The sequence below is a fragment of the Staurois parvus genome, unplaced genomic scaffold (genome assembly GCF_062004578.1).
Source record: "Staurois parvus isolate SC_StPar_1 unplaced genomic scaffold, SC_StPar_1.0 ptg000056l, whole genome shotgun sequence".
Lineage (NCBI taxonomy): Eukaryota > Metazoa > Chordata > Amphibia > Anura > Ranidae > Staurois > Staurois parvus.
In genome coordinates this window covers 9,472,246-9,494,715 of record NW_028317852.1, presented here as the reverse complement: position 1 = coordinate 9,494,715, position 22,470 = coordinate 9,472,246, and the positions used below count along the sequence as shown (strand labels likewise).

Sequence of the window (22,470 nt, the reverse complement as noted above, 5' to 3'; positions counted from 1 at the left end):
TGGGTTATACTCTTGCTATTACCAAGCAATAGCAGCATGTACTGTATATTGGACATTGTTCTAATAAGTTTACTAATTTAAGGTATTTCAGATTGGAATTCCATGATGATTGATCAAGTCAATGCAAAAGACCTTTATCTTTTTTTTTAATCTTTTTTTTGCATTTTTAGTCAATAACTGGTTGTTTGGTCCTTTTCACCACTTAAAGTGGAATTAAACCCCCAAAAATGTAATATATTGCAGCTTACCAATCATGATCCTGTCTTCTCTGATCCTCCCCTTCTTCTGTCCCCAGTCCACCTGCTGATAGTACAGAAATCTAGGAGTCACTCTGCATATGCTCAGTTTAGTGTGTAAGGCTAGGGAGGTTTTTTTTCCTCTTTGGAAGGGTGCATGTGACCAGCACAGGGCCAATCGGCCCTGTCCATACAGAGGGTCAGGGTTATGCAGCCTCATAGGACAATCAGAGCAGAATGAAAACTCCTCCTACAAGCTTTAACCAGTGCTCAGCTGGACACTGATAGAAGTCACAAGACTACTATATATTGCTGATGAGAAAAGGTATTTAGCAGTTTATACTTACTAAAATAATTGCATTTCCATGTTCTGTGTACTGCGGGAAACCAGATATAGTGAATGCAGGGTCACGGGTTTTGTAACACTTTAAATGTGCCAGTGAGACAAATGGCCAACTTTTTCCCATATGTCTGATCCCTCTGTGTCAACCAATTTTGTTAAATATTTATTGTCCCACAATGTGGAATATTTATTGAAGCCCTGATATTAAAGGATAGAGGTCATATTCAGGCAAGTGCTGTTGTATAAGCTACAGTATGAATTGGGTGGCGTATATGTTTTTAGGACAGCATCAGACTTGAATGGTAAACTGCCATCTTGTGCTTGTCCATATAGCACCAGAAAAAAAAAGGAACAGTTCTTTCCTTGTAAACATGATAAGAATATTGGATGAATGATATCTTTTTTTTTCAAGCTCAAGTCTCATAAAATGAATAGTTTACTAGAGTTATGAAAATTCTCGTAAGACAAAATACAACTCCCATGATGATGTAATGCAGTGTTTCTCAATCGGGGTTCCTCGGAGAAGTCCCCAGGGGTTTTTCCGTGAAAAAGCAACATTATGGCGAATGTATACCTACTAATATTGTTTCCAGTGTTGTTCGCAGTGCTCTCTGATAGTCAGTAGAGTCAGCGCGAATTGATACCCAAAGCCTTCTCTATAGTTCCGGCCCCTATAAAATCGGAGGGTGGGTCCAGGAGTAGTAATGCAGAGTGCAGGAGCTGAAGAAGGAGGTGGCGGCTTTCTGTAACAGCAGTGAGCACAGAGCGGGAACATGTGGCTTGGTTTGGGAGGTGAGATCATACAGCTACAGAGACACAGAGTCAAAGGGGTGGTGGTGGGATAAGGGCACAGAGCCACTAGCCGCCGAAGCACATGGCTGGATCAGGAGGCGCTATCCTGTTACAGCCGAAGTATTGCAGAGTGTAGGGAGGAGGAAGCAGAGGGCCACCAGAGCATGTGGCTCTATGGGAGGTGAGATTTGTATGGGAGGCAAGAGTGCTAGAGGAGAAAGGAGGCAGGAGGTGACATCCAGTGTATGACAGCAGTGAAGCAGACTGCAGAGAGCTGGAGCACATAGTTGGATCACACTGAATGTAGCAAAATGTGAGATGATACTAGCTTTTTGTTATTATATCATAAATGTACTGTACATAAAACTATTATGAGCTCACCTCCTGCTACATTCAGTCTCATTCAGCCACAAGCTCCCCCTCTCTGCATTCAGCACTGCCATACACTGAATACCACCTCCTCATCCAGCCATGTGCTTCATCTACAGCACACTGATCAGATTCAATGTTCCGTGAGCTTTAGATCTGAAAATTTTTTCAGGGGTTCCCTGAGATCTCACACTTTTTTTGCAAAGGGTTCCTTGAAGGCAAAACGGTTGAGAAACACTGATGTAATGTATTGTATTGTATTGTAATGCATTCTTTCGTTTCTGAGCATGTGCAGTCTTGATCATTGAATTTTTTATGGACGAATACTGCACTGATTAAACAAAAATTGTTTGTTCTGTTATCGTACAAGATTGTCCTGTCAGATCATTTTACATGAACTGTCATGATTGGCTCTCAAAAGCTGTATACTGATGATCAGATTATCAGACAAAAGCGGTATTTTTAGTCTGACTTTCTCATCGTGTGTACTAAGCTTTAGATGCAAACAAGTAATAAATATGATTCTAGTTTAAACTATAGATTGCTCTGGTAACCATTAATAATTAGTGAAATTAAGAATGACAATCTATTGTATCAGGCAAGCCAGGAATCTAAAATATCCTATTTGCAGCTGAAACTACAATATGGGCATATGAAATTTGGCAGATTAATGTCTCCCATAACCACTCTCCTCTTTAGATGTTATCTTATGGCTCCCTTTGAAACCATAACTGTTTATTCTCTTTGAGCTAGAGGATCATAAATTACCCAGCATCGAAATATATTTATGGCACAAAATATTTCTGCTTTAACCCCCAGTGGTTTCTTTCCAAACAACGTTAGTAGTTTAAAAAGTTTAGATCTGTTTTCCCGAGAATGGGATACATGTACACATCTGGAACAAGGAAGGAGTGATGTCTCGTTCTGTACTTCTATATATATATTTTTTTTTTGTGTCAGTGGAGAGAAATTATAAGCTTGAAGAGCCAGTTGGTTTAATTCCTAGATAAATCTGCTAAACAGAGTATTCATCACTATTGATCATACACGAGGATTTATCGACTTTATGAAACATTCCTGATCACTGTTTATTTAGGGAATATAATATTCATTAAAAGAGTCTGAAGATTTACAGGAACTCACCATCCTTCCAACGCGGTTATTGTGCAAGTTCATCAAGGCTCGAGCATCCCTTACTCTTCTTTCCTTGGCGTCTACAAAGTCCTTGGCAAATTCAATCCCAAAATCGATATTGTCACTACACCCTCCCCAGTCAAAGTCTCCTTTCTTGTCCTTGGATCGCCCTCGCTTTTTTGGATCACAGCTGCAGGATTTCAGTTCTCCTTGGCTGCAAGCTCTAGTAATGGCATAAACAACACCAGCATAGGAAATTGCATAGACAAATGCTGCTTCTCGACTACCTGCAAAAAAAAAAAATACAGAAAGTGGGGTTACTTTTATGCAGTGAAAATTTTCTGTTTGGTCAATTAAAAACTGATTGTTGAACATACGGCTTTTCTGGTAATTTTTTTTTTCAAGTACCATTATGGGCTCACAAGGGTCAGGACTGAGTAGACAATCACAGAATGGCAGAGTCAAGACTTTGGATCTTGTGAATAAAAATCAGAAGTAAGAACATTTTTATTTATTGTTCATAGTATTCAATAGTCAAAAATATTCTTAATTTCTTTCTTTCATATTGCACTGCTGACAAGTTATGGACAGTAAGAGCTGTTTAATACCTGTATGCAAGATCACTTGCCAGACTTAGGCAAGTAATTTAACAGTGGTCATAAATTCTGTAAAACCTACCCCAACCTGCCTAAACCTGGCAATCCCTGGCATTTTATGGGAATATGTTTTTTTTTATGTTTTTCAATAAACATGCTAAGTTATCTCAACAATATGCTTTAGAATGTGACTAAAGCCATTTTTTGGGGGGAGGGGGGTTGGGATCTGTAGATAGAGCTTTGGATAGAGTGGAGATGGATAAGAACAACTCTCAGATTTTTTTGTTGTCTGTGCCCCTGTTATGGAGATTCACCCACTCTATTTATCCTGTTTACCGTTATCTTCAAAAGTAAATCAAAATCCCAAATTTTGGGTTGACATCAGAACAAGAATAGAGGGGAAATCTACCAATAGATAACCTGTTTTGGCAATGGGACACAAAACTAAGGGAAATCTCCGCAATGGGACACAGATGGTAAAAAAAACTGACAGGGCTTGTAACCCTTCTTTACTCTGTTCAAAATGAAAAAAACAAATTTTACCTTTAGTGACACATTAATGATTCAAAAACCTTGTATGAATAGTTTGTAACTATTTATGTAGATGTAGATGTAGACAGCCATATTTCCTTTTCCATACGACAACATAAAAAACAGCAATGTCTACTTTTTTAGGTGCTGATGTCCTTTGTATTAGACAGGCCATTAATTTTAAAGGAGGTGTCAACACATCTCAACTGCATGTGCATCATATAGGCTGGAATACACATACTTCAAAATTTAAGCATTTAATATGCTTTCCTCTGGAGAGTGCAAATTCTAATTGGCATTTACAACCCCACAAAGGCCCCATCTATGCAAAAAAAAAATAATTGAAAACATTACTTGCATTTAGAGGGTTAGTTTCTTCATGGTTTAATCAGAATGTAAATAAGTAGGCTGTTTTATAGGAGTTGAGAATTGTCATACAACAAATTGTGTGAATACTCATCTCACTTATCCAGTCACGTGAAAAGCAAATTCCTATTCGCTTTGAATACCAAATAATGTACAAAAAGGTAAATATAAATTAACTTTTTACTTGATTGTATTATTGAAATGAATATTCACACAAAAGATTCTTAACTACTTTAGTAAACTAGCTTCAATATCTTTGCAGAGTTACCTTCATCAGATGCATTTGCCAAATAAACCACAAAAAAACTAGCTCTCTAAAACTATTTCAAAGCAGCAATCAACAATTTGGTGCTGAAGTCCTATTCACTTGTATGTTTCCTTTCAGTGAGCCCCCTATCAAAGCTAGCATCTAATGTGGATGCCAACCAAGGTATTTTTAAGCAGTCACTTGATGCACATCTGCATCTTATTGGCTGTGTATATGTAGACAATGGCAAAATATAATTGAGGCATTGGCTGCAACTCTCTGTTCGACCTAAGCAGCCACACCAATGACCAGTTATTCCTTTATTTTTAATTAGTGTCAATTAGAAGGAGGAATTTAATAAAAATAGAAAAACCAGCAGTGTAAGTCTAACTATGCACGTCTATCACATATCATCTATAAACTATTTTAAGTCCAATGGGATAGTCATATTTATATAACAGTACTAATGTATATTTCAAGGAAAGGGAACTTTTCAGGGAAAGGAAAAGAAGAGAGAGGTTAGAAACAGGTAATGGAAACATCTGCTCTGTGATGGAAATATATGCTTTAGAATAGTGATGGGTACATTTTCAGTAGGGGTCCACACAGCACAAATGTGGAATGGTCTCTCTTGAGTGTAGTAATATGTCCTATTTGGTCTGGAATTATGGGTTTCACATAAACATGTTCTGCTGACAGAATAGTTGTCTAATGACCATAAGGATATTAACATTTGCAGCTGGATACTACTGGTTAGCACTTTATGTATTTTATTAATTTTCAAATATGTGGTCATACACAATATTTCTCTCTTGAATATAATGCATTACAGCTGTGGATCATCTTCCTATCTTCTCCTGGGGAGATTCACTCAATTGATTGGCTTTTATCTTCTACCACTGAACATCCTCAGGAATCACAAATCTCAAATGCCCCATAAATCCATGCAAATAATGAAAACAAAATTCCAAGCCTCTTGTGGACATGGCATAAAATGTTATAAAAAACATAAAATGTTGTTTAATTCACAGATATTTTTGAAGAGATTCAAAGAGTTGTGAAATCGCAATAAATAAGAAACATGAGGGTGTCAAACCTACTTGTCAAGACTAAAAAATGCATATAAGGTCCCATGTTCTGGAACTATATATTTCTCCAGGAAATTAAAATTCTGCCCAATAGGGAAGATCATTTAACAGCACGTTTTAGGGTAATCTCAAATACTTACGAAACACATAAGCCACAGGAGACAGCTTGTTGACAAGTCCTATAAAACTGATACATGGATTCCCATTACCCACCCACTTATTTTTCCCATTATACCATAAAGAATTCCTGATTATGTCACTGAGAAGAAAAGGTTTGGCTTTACATATGGGACACACTGGCACAGATTGATTTTACTGCACATGAATTACCTCATAAACAGCACAATGTGAACAAAAATGTGACATTAAACATACTTACTCTAACTTTTAGCAATTAAATAATATTCTCATGGTCCAGTCCTTTACATTATGTACACAATTACTAATAGAGCATAATTAATATGTCTAATATTCATAAATATAACAATCATTAAGCCAGTGTACTTTAGTAGTTGGACCATGAGATCTAGCTGCTGATCTGTGGAGTTCACTTTTTTCACTTAGTGAATAAGGTGAAGTTGTGTTAATTTCAATCATTCAATCATGTGAAAGCAAAAATCCAGTTTTTTAGTTTTCCTTGCTCATGATTGGGTATTCTTTCCATAGTGAATTTTTAGTTAGATGCATCTTATTCACTAAGCTATGTGAAAATTCACAGAAAATTCATGTAAAGTGAACATGCACTATTCCTTCAGTAAATCAATCTGTGCAGTGCAATGTCAACTAGCGTCAAGGCAAAAATGTGTCCCCCTCCTGCCTATCAGACAACTCCCCTCCCCCTAGTTGGATGGAGAAGGTGATGGGGCCAGTAGATGTAGGTGCAAAAATGTTTGCAATGTTTGTGGCATGCAACGAAAAGTATAAAACGTTTCAGCTGCTTTAGTGTTAATGAAATTAACAACAGGTGCACTAAATGGGCAACAATGGGACGCCCCCAAAACAGGAATGGTTTTACAGGTGGGGGCCACTGACGTGTTTTTCCCTACTTATCTTTTCTGACTGTTGTTCACTAGTTTGGCATTTGGCTAGGGCAGTCCAAATCCAACAGGATGGCACATCAATACATGCCATTTCCAGAAGGTTTTATAGTCTCAAGAGCATGGAGGAGATTCCAGGAGACAGGCAGTTACTCTAGGAGAGCTGGGCAGGGCCGTAGAAGGTCCTTAAAGTGTTACTAAACCCAAGACCCTGCATTCGCTCTATCTGGTCTCCCACAGTACACAGAACATGGAAGTACAATTATTTTAGTAAATATAAACTGCTAAATACCATTTCTCATCAGCGGTTAGAGCAATCTTGTGACTTCAGTTGAGCACTGGTTAAAGCTTGTAGGAGGAGTTTTCTTTCTGCTCTAGGAGGATGTAAAACCCCTGACCTCTGTCAGGACAATGTTGATTGGCCCTGTGCTGATCACTTGCATTCTCCCAAGAATAGCAATACACACTAAACTGAGCATGTGCAGAAGGGCTATGGGTTTAGTCTGTCTTAGCAGCGTGGACATTTGAACAAGAGGATGGGAAGAAGTCAGGATCAAAAGTCCTTTTTACACAATGCAGAAGATTAACCCCTTAAGTTCCACAGTGAGTATAACAAGCATGCTTTACTGCATATACAGACTGATTTTACTGTTGTGGCTTTAGTAACACATTAACATATCAGCAGGACCGATATCTGCTCCTTTATGCAAGGAGGAACAGGATGAGCACTGCCAGAGCCCTAAAAAATGACCTCCAGCAGGCCATCGGTGTAAATGTTTCTGAGCAAAGAATCAGAAACAGACATCTAAAGGGTGGCTTGAGGGCCCAACTTGGTCTAATGGGCTCTGTGCTCACTGTCTGGCACCATAGGGCTCAATTGTCATTTGTCATTGAACACCAGAATTGGCAGGTCCACCACTGGTGCCCTGGGCTTTTCACAGATGAGAGCAGACCCTACGCTGGTGCAGTGGGTCATGGGCAGGGGTGGACTGACAACTCATAGGGCCCCCGGGCAATAGGGGATCATGGGGCCCAAACTCAAAAAAGCCTATGAAAAAGGTACCAGGGGCATCTCATGGGGCCCCTTACTGACCCCGGGGCCTTGGGCAGTGCCCGAGTTTCCAAATGGTCAGTCCACCCCTGGTCATGGGTTTCTCCTGGTGCACGACAATGCCTGGTCTCATGTGGTGAGAGTATGCAGGCAGTTCCTGGAGAATGAAGGAAATCATACCATTGAATGGCCCCCACGCTCGCCTGACCTAAATTCAATAGAACACCTCTGGGATATCATGTTTCGGTTCATCCAATGCCGCCAGGTTGAACCTTAGACAGTCCAGGAGCTCAGAGATGCCCAAGTCCAGATCTGGGAGGAAATACCCCAGGACATGATCCATCATCGCATTAGGAGCATGCCCCAATGTTGTCATGCATGCATAAAAGCACGTTGGGGCCATACAAACTACTGAGTACCATTTTGAGTTGCTACAATGAAATTTCAGCGAAATGGACTAGCATGCCGCATTATTGTTTCACTTTGATTTTTGGGGTTTCTTTGAATTCAGTCCTCTGTATGTTGATAATTTTCATATCCATCAAACGATGGGTCATCCTTACATTCCTTACACCTGAGTCTATATCAGTATAGATATTCAGCATGATATTTTTCCCCATTGAGATCGGATGTGTTTTCAAAGGGGTCTTTTAATTTTTTTGAGCAGTGTATATATATTTTTTATGATATAATTAGAGATGAGCGAATCGAACATGACGAAGTGGAATTCGTTTCGAAGATTAGGAAAAATTAGATTCGCGCCGAATCCGAAAATTAGCAAACTTCGGATGCACGAATCGAATTTTCCCAAAAATGGCGGCGACATGTGTGGCGACGAAGCGGGGATCTCTGGGAAGGCGCGCAGACAAGGCGCGCTGACCCATAATGCATTCATTCATGACATGTGATCGCATTAGCCAATCAGCAGCCAGTCAGCCAGCACTGTGTAATGGTGGAGCTATAAATCGCGGCCATCTTAGAATTCTCCATTAGCCTCCGGTCATTCAAGAGAGACAGACCTGTCTGTATTAGGGACAGAGTTAGGGCCACAGAGACTTTAGGGCCACAGAATCGTTACTCAGGGACACAGAATCGTTACTCAGGGACACAGAATCGTTACTCAGGGACACAGAATTGTTACTCAGGGACACAGAATTGTTACTCAGGGACACAGAATTGTTACTCAGGGACACAGAATCGTTACTGAGGGACACAGAATTGTTACTCAGGGACACAGAATTGTTACTGAGGGACACAGAATCGTTACTCAGGGACACAGAATTGTTACTCAGGGACACAGAATCGTTACTGAGGGACACAGAATCGTTACTGAGGGACACAGAATTGTTACTCAGGGACACAGATTTGTTACTCAGGGACACAGAATCGTTACTCAGGGACACAGAATTGTTACTCAGGGACACAGAATCGTTACTCAGGGACACAGAATCGTTACTCAGGGACACAGAATTGTTACTGAGGGACACAGAATCGTTACTCAGGGACACAGAATTGTTACTCAGGGACACAGAATCGTTGCTCAGGGACACAGAATCGTTGCTCAGGGACACAGAATTGTTACTCAGGGACACAGAATTGTTACTCAGGGACACAGAATCGTTACTTTCTGCTTCACAACCACTATTGTACGTTCAAAGAGTTAAATCCTGTTTTATGTTTGGGGTGCTTATTGAATTAAAGAGTATGTCAGACAACACGCAGAGGAGTGGCAGAGGAGGCAATGTTTCAGGAGCGAGCAGACGTGGCAGCAGAGGAAGGGGTCGAGGCAGCACTAGTCGCAGCCAGAGGCCAGTGCTCCCGGTGTCATCCAGCGGTCGTGTCTCCACCGACAACCCTGCCGTCATCGATTGGTTGACTCGGTCGTCTTCCTCTTCCCAGGTCACCTCTGACACCTACAGCCAATGGTCGGTGGGTACGTCAGACACAACCGTTAGTTGGCATGGCCCGGGAGCAAGCCCACTGAAATCACGTGTCCTCTACCTGCCCCTGTCCTTTGGTGTTCCCTCACCAAGCGAAGTATCGCATGCTGTGGGCTCAGCCCCACTGTACAGTGAGGAAGAGCTAACAGAGGGCGGTCAGGAACGGGGGGAGACATCCGCCTCTTCAGCAGCCAGGCGAAGAAGTACTGGCGAGGAGAGTGGCTCGGTAGCCGGTCTAGAGACAGGTCTGTCTCCTGACCCACACGCAGCCGAGGGGGCTAGTAGTGACGCGGAGACCCTAATTGATGATGATGAGGCTGATCGCACTTGGCAGCCTCGTCGTCATCAGGCTATTGCTTCCGCATCATCAGGAGAAGAGGGTGCCAGCTTGCCAGCGAGCAAAACAGTCGGTGGGTTGCCCAGGAGGCAGCAGGGTCGCAGCAGTGTCAGTGGAGGCAAACGGCCACGGAGTAGAGCACCAGCTCCACTGCAGCCTACCACCACGGCCAGTAGTGGTGCCGGTGTGCACGGAGGAAGTAGCAGTCAGCCAGTGAGGAGTAGCGGGGGCAAAGTTTCCTACTCGGCGGTGTGGCAATTTTTCGTCAAGCCGCCCGAGGAAGTAAACGTAGCCGTATGTCGACTATGTGGCCAGAAAGTCAAGCGTGGCCAGGGGGCCCATGTTGGGACTACAGCGTTGCGTCAGCATATGCAGCGTCGCCATTTGGTGGCCTGGGAAAACCGTGATAAAGATACGGCGGTTCTGCCTGCCCCAGCCCCCGCTCCATCACCCGCTCCGTTACTTGCTCCGTCACCCGACGTCAATCGCCCTCTATCAGCCAGTCAAGGCTCCAACACCTCTGCTGAGGGGAGTTGTCGCTCGTTGGCATCTTCCGCTCGTTCAGATGCTCCTTCTCCTGCTACTCCTCTTCACGGATTCCGTCAGCAGTCTTTCTTGGAATCCGTTTCCAAGAGACAACAGTTTGCGAGCACGCACCCGACGGTGCAAAAGCTGAACGTCCTCCTGTCCAAGTTGCTGGTGCTGCAGTCCCTCCCTTTCCAAGTGGTGGCCTCAGCACCTTTCCGAGAAATGATGGCTTGTGCCGAGCCGCGGTGGAGAGTGCCAAGCCGGCATTTCTTCGCCAAAAAGGCAGTGCCAGCCCTGCATTCACATGTAGAAGAGATGGTGGGCCAGTCTTTGAGCATGTCGGTCTCTGCCAAAGTGCACGGCAGCGCCTACGTGTGGAGCTGTAACTACGGTCAGGGACAGTACATGTCATTTACGGCCCACTGGGTGAACGTGGTGCTGGCACAGCCGCACCAGCAACTTGGACAGGTCACGCCGCTTTTGCCTCCACGTTTGCACGTCCTTGGTCCAGCAAAGATGTCCGCCTCTACCACCTCTTCTTCCGCCGTGTCCTCAGCCGCCACCCCCGTGCCAAGTCCCATTACCCGACCGGCATATCACATGTGCAGGGCGCAACGGTGTCACGCTGTGCTGCACCTGGTATGCCTTGGCGAACGTAGTCACACAGGGGAGGAACTTCTGAGTGTAATGAACAGAGAAATCGACAGATGGCTGTCTCCGCGCAAACTGAAAATCGGAACCATGTTGACCGACAACGGAAAGAACATGGTGTCTGCTCTGCATCAAGGAAGGTTGTGCCATGCGCCATGCATGGCTCACGTGTTCAATCTGGTTGTCAAGCGGTTCCTAAAATCCACCATCCCACTGCAAGACATCCTTAAAATGTCACGTAAACTTTGCATGCATTTCAGCCATTCCTACACCGCAAAGCACACCCTCCTTGAGCTGCAGCGGCAGAACGGAATTCCACAGCATCGCCTGATCTGCGACGTTGCAACAAGGTGGAATTCAACCCTACATATGTTAGACCGCCTTTACGAACAGCGAAAGGCCATCACCGATTTCCTGATGTTACAAGCGGATAAAGGTACTCCCCTGTGTAACTTAGATGTCAGCCATTGGCAGCTCATGCGTGACACCTGCCGCTTGCTCAGGCCCTTTGAGGAGGCCACGCTATTCGTGAGTCGGCAGGACTATGGGATGAACGACGTCATTCCTCTGTTGCACGTCCTGGAACAAATGCTGTTAACAATGGCTGGTCAGGGTGCGGTAGACGTGGCACACAGATCTCAACGCCACATGACCCTGTGGGGGCAGGACAGGAAGAAGAGGAGGAGGTAGAGGAGGACATTGGTGCTCAGGAATTATTGAGTGAAATGGGTGGTTTTTCCACTCAGCGGACAGGAGTGGAGGAGCAGGAGCATCTGTAGAGGAGGACGAGGAGACAGAGGACCCAGACGCACCGTGGCAGTATGCTGTGGAGATGGAGGCAGGGAGTCCCTCGCATTCCTTGGCACAAATGGCCCATAGCATGCTCGGTTGCTTGCGTAGCGACAGCCGAATAATAACCATCAGACAGAGGGATGAGTTTTGGCTGTCCACCTTGTTGGACCCTCGCTACCATTCAAAAATGGTGGCCTTTTTCACACCTGCTGAGAGGGAGGCCAAAATAAAGTACTATAAAAACCACCTATGTAGTCAGTTGGTCTCTGCCTTTCTGCGCCAACGTCCATCCTCAGACACTGTGGGCCCTGTGCGCTCGCGTTCCGCTGCCATGGCAGCAGGGGAGGGGTGGGGTGGTAGGAGCAGTGGCAGCTCCACCAGCAGCGGCTGCCTCAGTCTGCAGTCGATGATGAGTAGCTTTCTTCACCAGCGCAGTGAGGAAACTACTAACCAGCCGCAGCAGCAGCAGCATCAGGTGGACCTGGAGCAGGACCTCAAACAACAGGCTCGGGCCTACTTGGACAGCACCCTGCCAACCGAGGTAGACAATCCCCTTGACTACTGGGCAACGAAACTTGACCTTTGGCCCCAACTAGCTGAATTTGCCCTTGAAAGGCTGTCATGCCCGGCCAGTAGCGTGGCATCGGAGCGCGTGTTTAGTGCGGCAGGAGGTATTGTAACTCCGCGGAGGACACGACTGTCCACCCAAAGTGTGGAGAGACTCACGTTTGTGAAAATGAATCAGGCGTGGATTAGTCTGGATTTCAAACCACCAGTTCCTGACACAACTGACTAAATCAGCCATGAATCATGCCCCAAACATGTTATTATTTTTAACATAGGCCTCTGTATGGCCTTCAATTTAAGCTGCTTACGCTTCGCCACTCTGCCATGGGCCCCTGTACCGCCTCCTCTTGCTGCTGCCAGGTCCAGAGTGTGTCATGGGTCCCTGTACGGCCTCCCATTGCTGCTGACTTCATCGCCAGACTCTGCCATGTGCCACTTTCAGGTCTCCTTACACTGTTGGTGGGTTCCATTTTGTGATAGGGTGCTGTATGGCCTTCCATTGCTGCTGCCTCCACCGCCACCCTGCGCCATGTGCCTCTGTCGTCTGCTCACGCTGCTGACGGCTTCCGCTTTTTAACCGAGGCCTGTGTTTGGCTTCCGAATACTGCTGCATCCACCGCCACCCTGCTCCATGTGTCTCTGTCGTCTGCTCACGCTGCTGACGGCTTCCGCTTTTTAACCTAGGCCTGTGTATGGCTTCAGAATAATGCTGCCTACACCGCCACCCTGCGCCATGTGCCTCTGTCGTCTGCTCACGCTGCTGCCAGGTCCATACTGATTCATGGCCCCCTGTACCGGCTCCTCATGAACGTGGTTCAGCGGGTTTGCATCACTTAACGGCAAATCGTTGACAAACGCTGGGATGTTCAGTGTTGTGCGCATTAAGCCAGACACCAAAGGGCAGCACAGACCTGTTATTACTCGCTTAAGCATGGCTGAACAAAACCAGTCTCTACCACAAATTGGACCCAGACCTGCCCAGGGTCTCGTAAGTAGATTGCACGGAGGAGTAGAGTTTGTTATTGGAATTAACTGTGAGGGACTTTTAAACCTAGGCCTGTGTATGGCCTTCAATTGAAGCTGCTTCTGCTCCGCCACTCTGCCATTGGACTCTTGCTAGTCGAAGCGGAAGCCGTCAGCAGCGTGAGCAGACGACAGAGACACATGGCGCAGGGTGGCGGTGGATGCAGCAGTATTCGGAAGCCAAACACAGGCCTCGGTTAAAAAGCGGAAGCCGTCAGCAGCATGAGCAGACGACAGAGGCACATGGCGCAGGGTGGCGGTGGAGGCAGCAGCAATGGAAGGCCATACAGCACCCTATCACAAAATGGAACCCACCAACAGTGTAAGGAGACCTGAAAGTGGCACATGGCAGAGTCTGGCGATGAAGTCAGCAGCAATGGGAGGCCGTACAGGGACCCATGACACACTCTGGACCTGGCAGCAGCAAGAGGAGGCGGTACAGGGGCCCATGGCAGAGTGGCGAAGCGTAAGCAGCTTAAATTGAAGGCCATACAGAGGCCTATGTTAAAAAGTCCCCCCAGCAGCAGCGTGGGGAGACGACTATTAGTCGTCTCCCCACGCTGCTGCTGGGGGGACTTTTTAACATAGGCCTCTGTATGGCCTTCAATTTTAGCTGCTTACGCTCCGCCACTCTGCCATGGGCCCCTGTACCGCCTCCTCATGCTGCTGCCAGGCCCGTAATCTGCCATGGGCCCCCGTACCGACTCCTCATGCTGCTGCCAGGCCCGTAATCTGTCATGGGCCCCTGTACCGCCTCCTCATGCTGCTGCCAGGTCCAGAGTGTGTCATGGGTCCCTGTACGGCCTCCCATTGCTGCTGTCTCCATCGCCACACTCTGCCATGTGCCACTTTCAGGTCTCCTCACACTGCTGGTGGGTTCCATTTTGTCATAGGGTGCTGTATGGCCTCCCATTGCTGCTGCCTCCACCGCCACCCTGCGCCATGTGCCTCTGTCGTCTGCTCACGCTGCTGACGGCTTCCGCTTTTTAACCTAGGCCTGTGTTTGGCTTCCGAATACTGCTGCATCCACCGCCACCCTGCGCCATGTGTCTCTGTCGTCTGCTCACGCTGCTGACGGCTTCCGCTTTTTAACCTAGGCCTGTGTATGGCTTCCGAATACTGCTGCCTCCACCGCCACCCTGTGCCATGTGCCTCTGTCGTCTGCTCACGCTGCTGACGGCTTCCGCTTTTTAACCTAGGCCTGTGTTTGGCTTCCGAATACTGCTGCATCCACCGCCACCCTGCGCCATGTGTCTCTGTCGTCTGCTCACGCTGCTGACGGCTTCCGCTTTTTAACCTAGGCCTGTGTATGGCTTCCGAATACTGCTGCCTCCACCACCACCCTGCGCCATGTGTCTCTGTCGTCTGCTCACGCTGCTGACGGCTTCCGCTTTTTAACCTAGGCCTGTGTATGGCTTCCGAATACTGCTGCCTCCACCGCCACCCTGCGCCATGTGCCTCAGTCGTCTGCTCACGCTGCTGACGGCTTCCGCTTTTTAAACTAGTCCTGTGTATGTCTTCCGAATACTGCTGCCTCCACCGCCACCCTGCGCCATGTGCCACTTTCAGGTCTCCTTACACTGTTGGTGGGTTCCATTTTGTGATAGGGTGCTGTATGGCCTTCCATTGCTGCTTCCTCCACCGCCACCCTGCGCCATGTGCCTCTGTCGTCTGCTCACGCTGCTGACGGCTTCCGCTTTTTAACCGAGGCCTGTGTTTGGCTTCCGAATACTGCTGCATCCACCGCCACCCTGCGCCATGTGTCTCTGTCGTCTGCTCACGCTGCTGACGGCTTCCGCTTTTTAACCTAGGCCTGTGTATGGCTTCCGAATACTGCTGCCTCCACCGCCACCCTGCGCCATGTGCCTCTGTCGTCTGCTCACGCTGCTGACGGCTTCCGCTTTTTAACCGAGGCCTGTGTTTGGCTTCCGAATACTGCTGCATCCACCGCCCGCCCACTGCTGCTGCCAGGCCCGTAATCTGTCATGGGCCCCTGTACCGCCTCCTCATGCTGCTGCCAGGTCCAGAGTGTGTCATGGGTCCCTGTACGGCCTCCCATTGCTGCTGTCTCCATCGCCACACTCTGCCATGTGCCACTTTCAGGTCTTCTCACACTGCTGGTGGGTTCCATTTTGTCATAGGGTGCTGTATGGCCTCCCATTGCTGCTGCCTCCACCGCCACACTGTGGCTCCACACTCTGATTTTGGCCCCGTGACTGCCCAAATGAGTGAAGTGTGCGGTGATTCTAAGATCGACGGCACTCATCTGCATGTCATACTGACTGACAGTATTAGTTCTCTTCCCCAGCAGACTCCAAGGGCATTTAAATTAAAGGTACAGTGTTCTGCACTAATATAAAGGCTCTCTGAAGCCTAGAAACACCCTTTTTATAATTTAAATTCGCAGCGAATATATTCGCCTCGAATCGAATTTATTCCGCGAATTCGGCGAATTAGCCGAATCGAATTTTTGAATAATTCGCTCATCTCTAGATATAATAAAAGAGTATTTTTTGTCCTACATTTGGATATTTTCTTTATATATTTGTGGTTAAATCTTTAATGTGTTTCCTAACCCAGAAGGAAAAATTAACAAAATATAATATGTAAGAGTTTATTTGTAGTGGTGCTTACATTAAAATAGATGTAACTATTTAATTTTTAAGTTTTTGTAACTGTTGTTTATATATTTTTAATACGGTTCTCCAGTTTTATGCAATATGATGTGTGGGTGGCTATGTGCTGCCTCTAGCACTTCTAGGATATGGCCCATGCTAAATATATAGAGAATTGTCTCTGTCTCTCATTGGGAATCACCAAATAAGGTGATTCCCAATAAGAGACAGAGACAATTTTCTATATATTTAGCATGGGCCATGGCATGTAAAACATGCATATAGCAAATGTCCAAGCAACTCTGAAGTACAAAGATCAATTTCTTGTATGATCAGTAAAGTCTGATTAGTTTCTATGGGTTATTGATCTTTGCATTTTGCTCTTCACATCACAGAATACGCCTATTTTACTGTGCAAACTAGACTTTTGTCAATTAGAACTTGATATCCTGCTATATAAAGTGTATATACAGCATTTGTGCAAGGAATAAACTACAATTTCAGATGCATAGCGAACATGCTTGGTACCAGTAAATAGTCTAGGATATTGTTGTGTGCCATTTTTTTTTCACAAAATGCACATTATCATAAAACTGACAATTATTTTTTTTAGATTTCAAAAAAAGTTTGCAAAAAAAAAAATTACTTCAATCATCAATTTCCATCCTTTTTTTTTAAACATTACACATTCGGTAAACAGGATATTTAGCTAGATATTTATGACAAAGCTGATAAAATATTTTCAAATCAGAGGATTTACAACATTATACAAAATCCTAAAATTATGCAATTAAAACCTAACTCCAGGTTCTACTTAACTTTAAATAGTTTGTTTAGAATAGATCATGCTGGTCTTAATGAACTTTTTCATTTGCAACTAGATGTGCAGACTGTCAGTGCTATATAAACTGTATATAGCATCAGTTACACACAATAAACAGTGCTGTGTTCTGGCAGCAGTACGGGAACTGCAATCCTATTCCAAGAACAAAACTGGGTTGTGTGAAGCCCTATTCAGCTATTTACAGGAAGCCCTGTATTTTTTGAATGAATACAAGATTTTCTCTAATTGGTGGAATTGAGGTGGAGAAATGAGACGGATGATGTCACCATCTCCACTTTGACGAATCAGAGGAAGCCTTGTGTTCATTCATAAATAATCAAGACTTCCTGTGAATGGCTGAGCAGCTCTTATCCCGACTCAATTTTGTTCTGGCAATGGGACAGGAATGTCACAGCGCTGTATACCGTATGTAGCTACATACAGTTTATACAGCACCGACAGCTGCTGCATCCATTAGTAAAGGCCAACTTTGTCCAAACAAACTATTTACAATTAACTAAAACCTGGAGTTAGGCTTTAGGTAGCATGATCTTTGGTTTTGAACATTGGTGAGTCTGGGTTGGAACTATATTTCTTCAGCCATTTGCCCACAACTTCCTTAAGGGAAGACAGAAATGCCAAAATGTTTAAAGATGGGCTTCATTAAAAAACTTTTTTCTGAGGGCGCATGCGCGGCCAGGGACGATGGCGGCCGCACTTTAAGGGAGCTCCGCTCATCCCGGCCAGCAAAGACTCACCCGACACTCGCCTCCGCTCCTCTTCCGCTGCGGGTGAGTCACCCGTACTCTGCACCCTGCCCGGCACCTGAGAGGAGGCTTGATGGGGAAGATAGGGAGCTGGAGGCCCACCTCCCTGCAACCACGTGACCCGCTACCCTCGCCGCTCCGGAGGTTCCTCTACAGGCCACAATCCCCAGCCTCAAGTATGACTGGGAGTTCAGGGAGGGATCGCGGCCCCCTGGTGGTCGCGGAGGGTACTGCACCCACAGACACTCTAGCCTCTGCCCTGACACACTCCCTGCTGGAGGACTATGAGCCCCAGCATGCCACTGCAAGGGCTGCAGAGCACTCTGCCTCAGAGAAGCATCCTCCTTCCACCCAGGCATCTCAACAGGCCACCCAGTCACCTTCCCTCACATTGTCAGCGTTGGATGACAAGCTACAAAATTTTTTGCGCAACATTACCGCGTCCATATCCGCTGAAATTGGAAAGCTGGCCTTGGATCTTAGAGGGGAAATTACCCAGATTGGAGACCGCACGGACAGACTAGAAAATGAGTTTGATGATCTGGTTCAATACGTCCACGTGCTGGAGGAGGATAACGCTTATCTGAAGCATTCCATGTCCCAACTGCAGCTCCAGCAAGAGGATCTGGAAAATAGGGAACGGCGTCAAAATATCCGTATCCGCGGTATGTCCAAGTCTATTGCAGACGCACAGTTGCACCGTCATCTTCTGTCCTTCTTTACCGCGACTGCCCCTTGGTTTCAGAGGCAGATTGGCGTATGGATAGGGCTCACCGCTCCTTGGGCCCAAAACCTGCTGAAGGCACCAGATCTCGCGACGTTATTGTTCGCTTTCATTTTTTCCAAAGCAAAGAAACTCTACTTTCTGCTGTTCGCCACAAACCATCTCTGGAATTTCAGGGGGACAGACTCCAACTCTTCTGCGACCTGTCCCCGATTACACTGGCTAAGCGACGAGACCTGAAACCGATCACCACACACCTTCAACAACACCGTGTCCCTTACCGCTGGGGGTTTCCCTTTCGGCTGATCGTAACTAGGGACAATACCCAAGTTGTGCTCCGTGATCTTCATGAGGCGGACTCCTTCTTAAAACGCCTGGGACTTCCACCTCTGTCTGAAGATGTATCCCCACTGCCACCAACTCTGTCTCGTCCATCCGCCACCCCCAACAAGATCTGAACCCCAGTTCGCAGAGGTCGGCAGAGACTTTCCCGTACCCCACAACGTCCGCGTCTTCCTCGGTCAACTGATCCACCTGCTTGACGATTCTCTGGGGCGCCCTTCTGAATCCGGTGATGAACCTTCCCTCCTGGGTTTTTGGTTCTTTTTGTCTCTACATAATTTTCCCACAGGTTTCCCACAGGTTTACCTTATCTGTTCGGCCAAATTGTCGGGTGTTTTTCATGTTTGATTGTTTTTTTTTTCTGGCCGGGCTTGACGACCTTTCCGATGTCCTGGTTGTCGTGTTGCTCCCGACTTTGTCTAGCCATGGGCCTAGACGACTTGGGTCACATTGTTACCCCCGAGTTTATATCCTTGCGGATACTTACTAGTGTTAGTTCTCTGTTTTTTGTTTTTTATACTATTACTTTGCACTGTACTGTGTTATTCAACTGTTTTATGTTTTTTGTTTTTCACTATATTACATCGATGGTATTCCATTCATTTTTCATGCTATTACATGTAGGTCAGTTGTCGTTGTTTCATAATGGCGTTGAGGTTTCTGTCATATAACGTCAAGGGCCTCAACTCCATTCAAAAACGGTGGATGGCTTTGAGGGAATTCCGATCCTCTGGAGCAGACATTATTTTTGTCCAAGAAACCCATTTTAAATAAACTGGCTCTTTTCGTTTTGCCTCGAGATTTTTTTCCCCAAGCCTACTCGGCCTTTAATCCTTCTGGGAAGGCCGGGGTGGCAATCCTTTTTGGGTCACACTGCTCCCTTCGGGTTGCTTCCTCCAAGGTTGACCATCAGGGTTGTTTTATTATTTTAGAGTGTATGCATGGCGAGACTCCCCTTGTTCTGTTGAATTTATATGCTCCCAATACAGGTCAACTGCAATTCCTATCCCAAACGCTCGCTAATCTAGACTCTATTACTACCTCACAGGTGATTGTAGGGGGAGATTTTAATCTGATTGTTTCCCCCCATAAAGACAGGAAAATGCTTTTTGAGTCCACCCCCTCGAAGCGGCAATGCTCCTCTTCAAAATCTTTCTGTAAATTGATTAGGGAGCATCGTCTCTTTGACGCTTGGCGGATTAAACACCCTCTTCATAAACAATTTACATTTTACTCCAACCCTCACCGTAGTTATTCCCGCCTAGATCATTTTTTCATCTCTGCCTCTTTGCTCCCACTTCTGGTTTCCTCTGAAATCAATCCCATCACTTGGTCTGACCATGCCTCTTTGACCTTAAATCTTTTTTTTCCCCCTGCTATGCCCAAACCGTGTCACTGGCGCCTTAATGAGACATTTCTTTCCACAGACCATCTTAGGGATGAATTGTCACGGGGACTCGATACATACTTTACTCTTAATGTCGGTTCCGTAACTTCTTCCTCATCTCTGTGGGAGGCCCACAAGGCGGTTTTTCGTGGACTCTGTATCTCCATGGGTTCTCGTTTAAAAAAGTCCTCGGCGAGTGCTAGGGCCTCTCTCATACAACAGCTCTCGTTGGCGGAACGTCAGTTACTGAATATGCCATCTATTTCAGGGCTTCAGAGGGTAACATTTCTACGTGACCGAATTAAAGACCTTGACTCCAGTAAGACTGCACAATCCCTCCTTTGGGTTAAACAGAAATTTTATGAATTTTCTAACAAGCCACACCGTATGTTAGTCAACCGTCTCAAAGCCCAGTCCCCCTCCACGATGCCCGACCTTCTAATACAGCCAGATGGAAGCCCTACTTATGATCCTCGGGCCATGGCAACCCTTTTTGGCTCATTCTATGGGAAATTGTATAACTGTTTGACCCCGGACCTTCACCCTTCTCTCACACAACCATCGTTTGATAATTTTTTTGACCCCTTGCTACTTCCGAGAGTATCACCCTCAGACATTGACGCTCTCAATGCGGACATTACGCTAGAGGAATTATTGGATACAATTAAACACCTCCCTTCTCGTAAAGCCCCGGGACCGGACGGACTGCCCTACTCCTACTATAAATCTTTTATTGGTACTCTGGCCCCTCATCTCCTATCCCTTTACCGAGATCTATTTAAGGGAATCATACCCCAGACTGACTTCTCCCGTGCATATATCTCGGTTATTCCTAAGCCTGATAAGGATCACTCTATCGTAGATAACTATCGCCCTATTGCACTACTTAATTCCGATTATAAGATTTTTACTAAAATCTTGGCCAATCAACTATCCGATATTATTTCCAAGCTCATACACAGAGATCAGGTGGGCTTTGTACCTGCCAGACAGGCTGCAGATAACACCAGGAGATCTATTGATCTGGTTGATCTGGTCAACCGTTCCTCTACCCCTACTGTGTTATTGAGCTTGGATGCCCAAAAAGCCTTTGACCGTTTAAGCTGGCCCTACATGTTCATGGTTTTGGAGAGATTTGGTTTTAGGGGTTCATTTGTAGCAGCTTTGAAGGCCCTTTATTCATCCCCTTTCTCACAGGTCAGATTAGCTTCCTTTCTCTCACCCCCCTTTCAGATGTCAAATGGCACTCGTCAGGGATGTCCACTCTCTCCCCTGCTGTTTATTCTCTGTCTGGAGCCATTGGCTGTTGCCATCAGGTCGAATCCAGATATCCGGGGGATACAATCCCATTCTCATGAGTACAAATTATCATTATTTGCAGATGACATCCTCCTCACACTTACGAGTCCCCACACCTCTTTACCGATTTTGCACAAAATTTTGAAACAATTTGGGGCTTTATCAGGTTATAAGGTCAACATGTCCAAAACTGAGGCACTTCCAATACATGTTTCTCCTGTTGTTCTTTCCTCCCTTCAGGCAGCCTTTCCCTACCGGTGGTGCACCCACTCTTTAAAATATTTAGGCACCAACCTTACTTCCTCTTACCAATCCATATACGAGGCCAATTTTCCCCCACTGTTTATAGCAATTTCTCGCTCCCTGAAACACTGGGATGCCTTGCCTATCTCTTTCCTCGGTCGTATTAATGTCTTAAAAATGACCGTGCTACCCAAACTTTTATATCTGTTTGCAACCCTCCCCATACCCGTTCCTATGTCCAAGCTTCACTCCCTTCAGAAATCTTTCTTACATTTTATTTGGCACAACAGGCGGCACAGGATTGCTCTTTCTGTTCTGCTTTCCCCACGTTCTAGGGGAGGCTTGGGAGCACCGGATATAATAACATACTATTTTGCAACCCACCTTCGCTTTCTTATGTCATGGTCCATTCACTACCCTCCCAATACATGGACTGAGATCGAGTCTTTACAATTGTCCCCAGTTCATCTGTGTTCAGTTCTCTGGTCGACCTCGGCGGTGGATGTCCATTCTTTTCGCCACTTACTCCTAGGCCCCATGCTTTTTTCATTGACTGGCAGAAATGTAAGGCTAAATTCACATTTGCTTCTCAATGCTCCCCACTGACAAATATCCTTTATAACCCTAATCTTCCAGACAATA

At 45.8% G+C, this 22,470-nt stretch overlaps 1 protein-coding gene across 1 annotated transcript in view; it reads right to left on the bottom strand.

Moving 5' to 3' along the window:
• Positions 1-22,470, bottom strand: part of WNT2B (Wnt family member 2B) — a 148,174-nt gene that overhangs the window by 18,214 nt on the left and 107,490 nt on the right. The window contains exon 3 of the mRNA XM_089668321.1: positions 2,884-3,161. Coding sequence (XP_089524447.1) covers positions 2,884-3,161 — 278 coding nt within the window. The remainder of the gene's footprint in view (positions 1-2,883; positions 3,162-22,470) is intronic.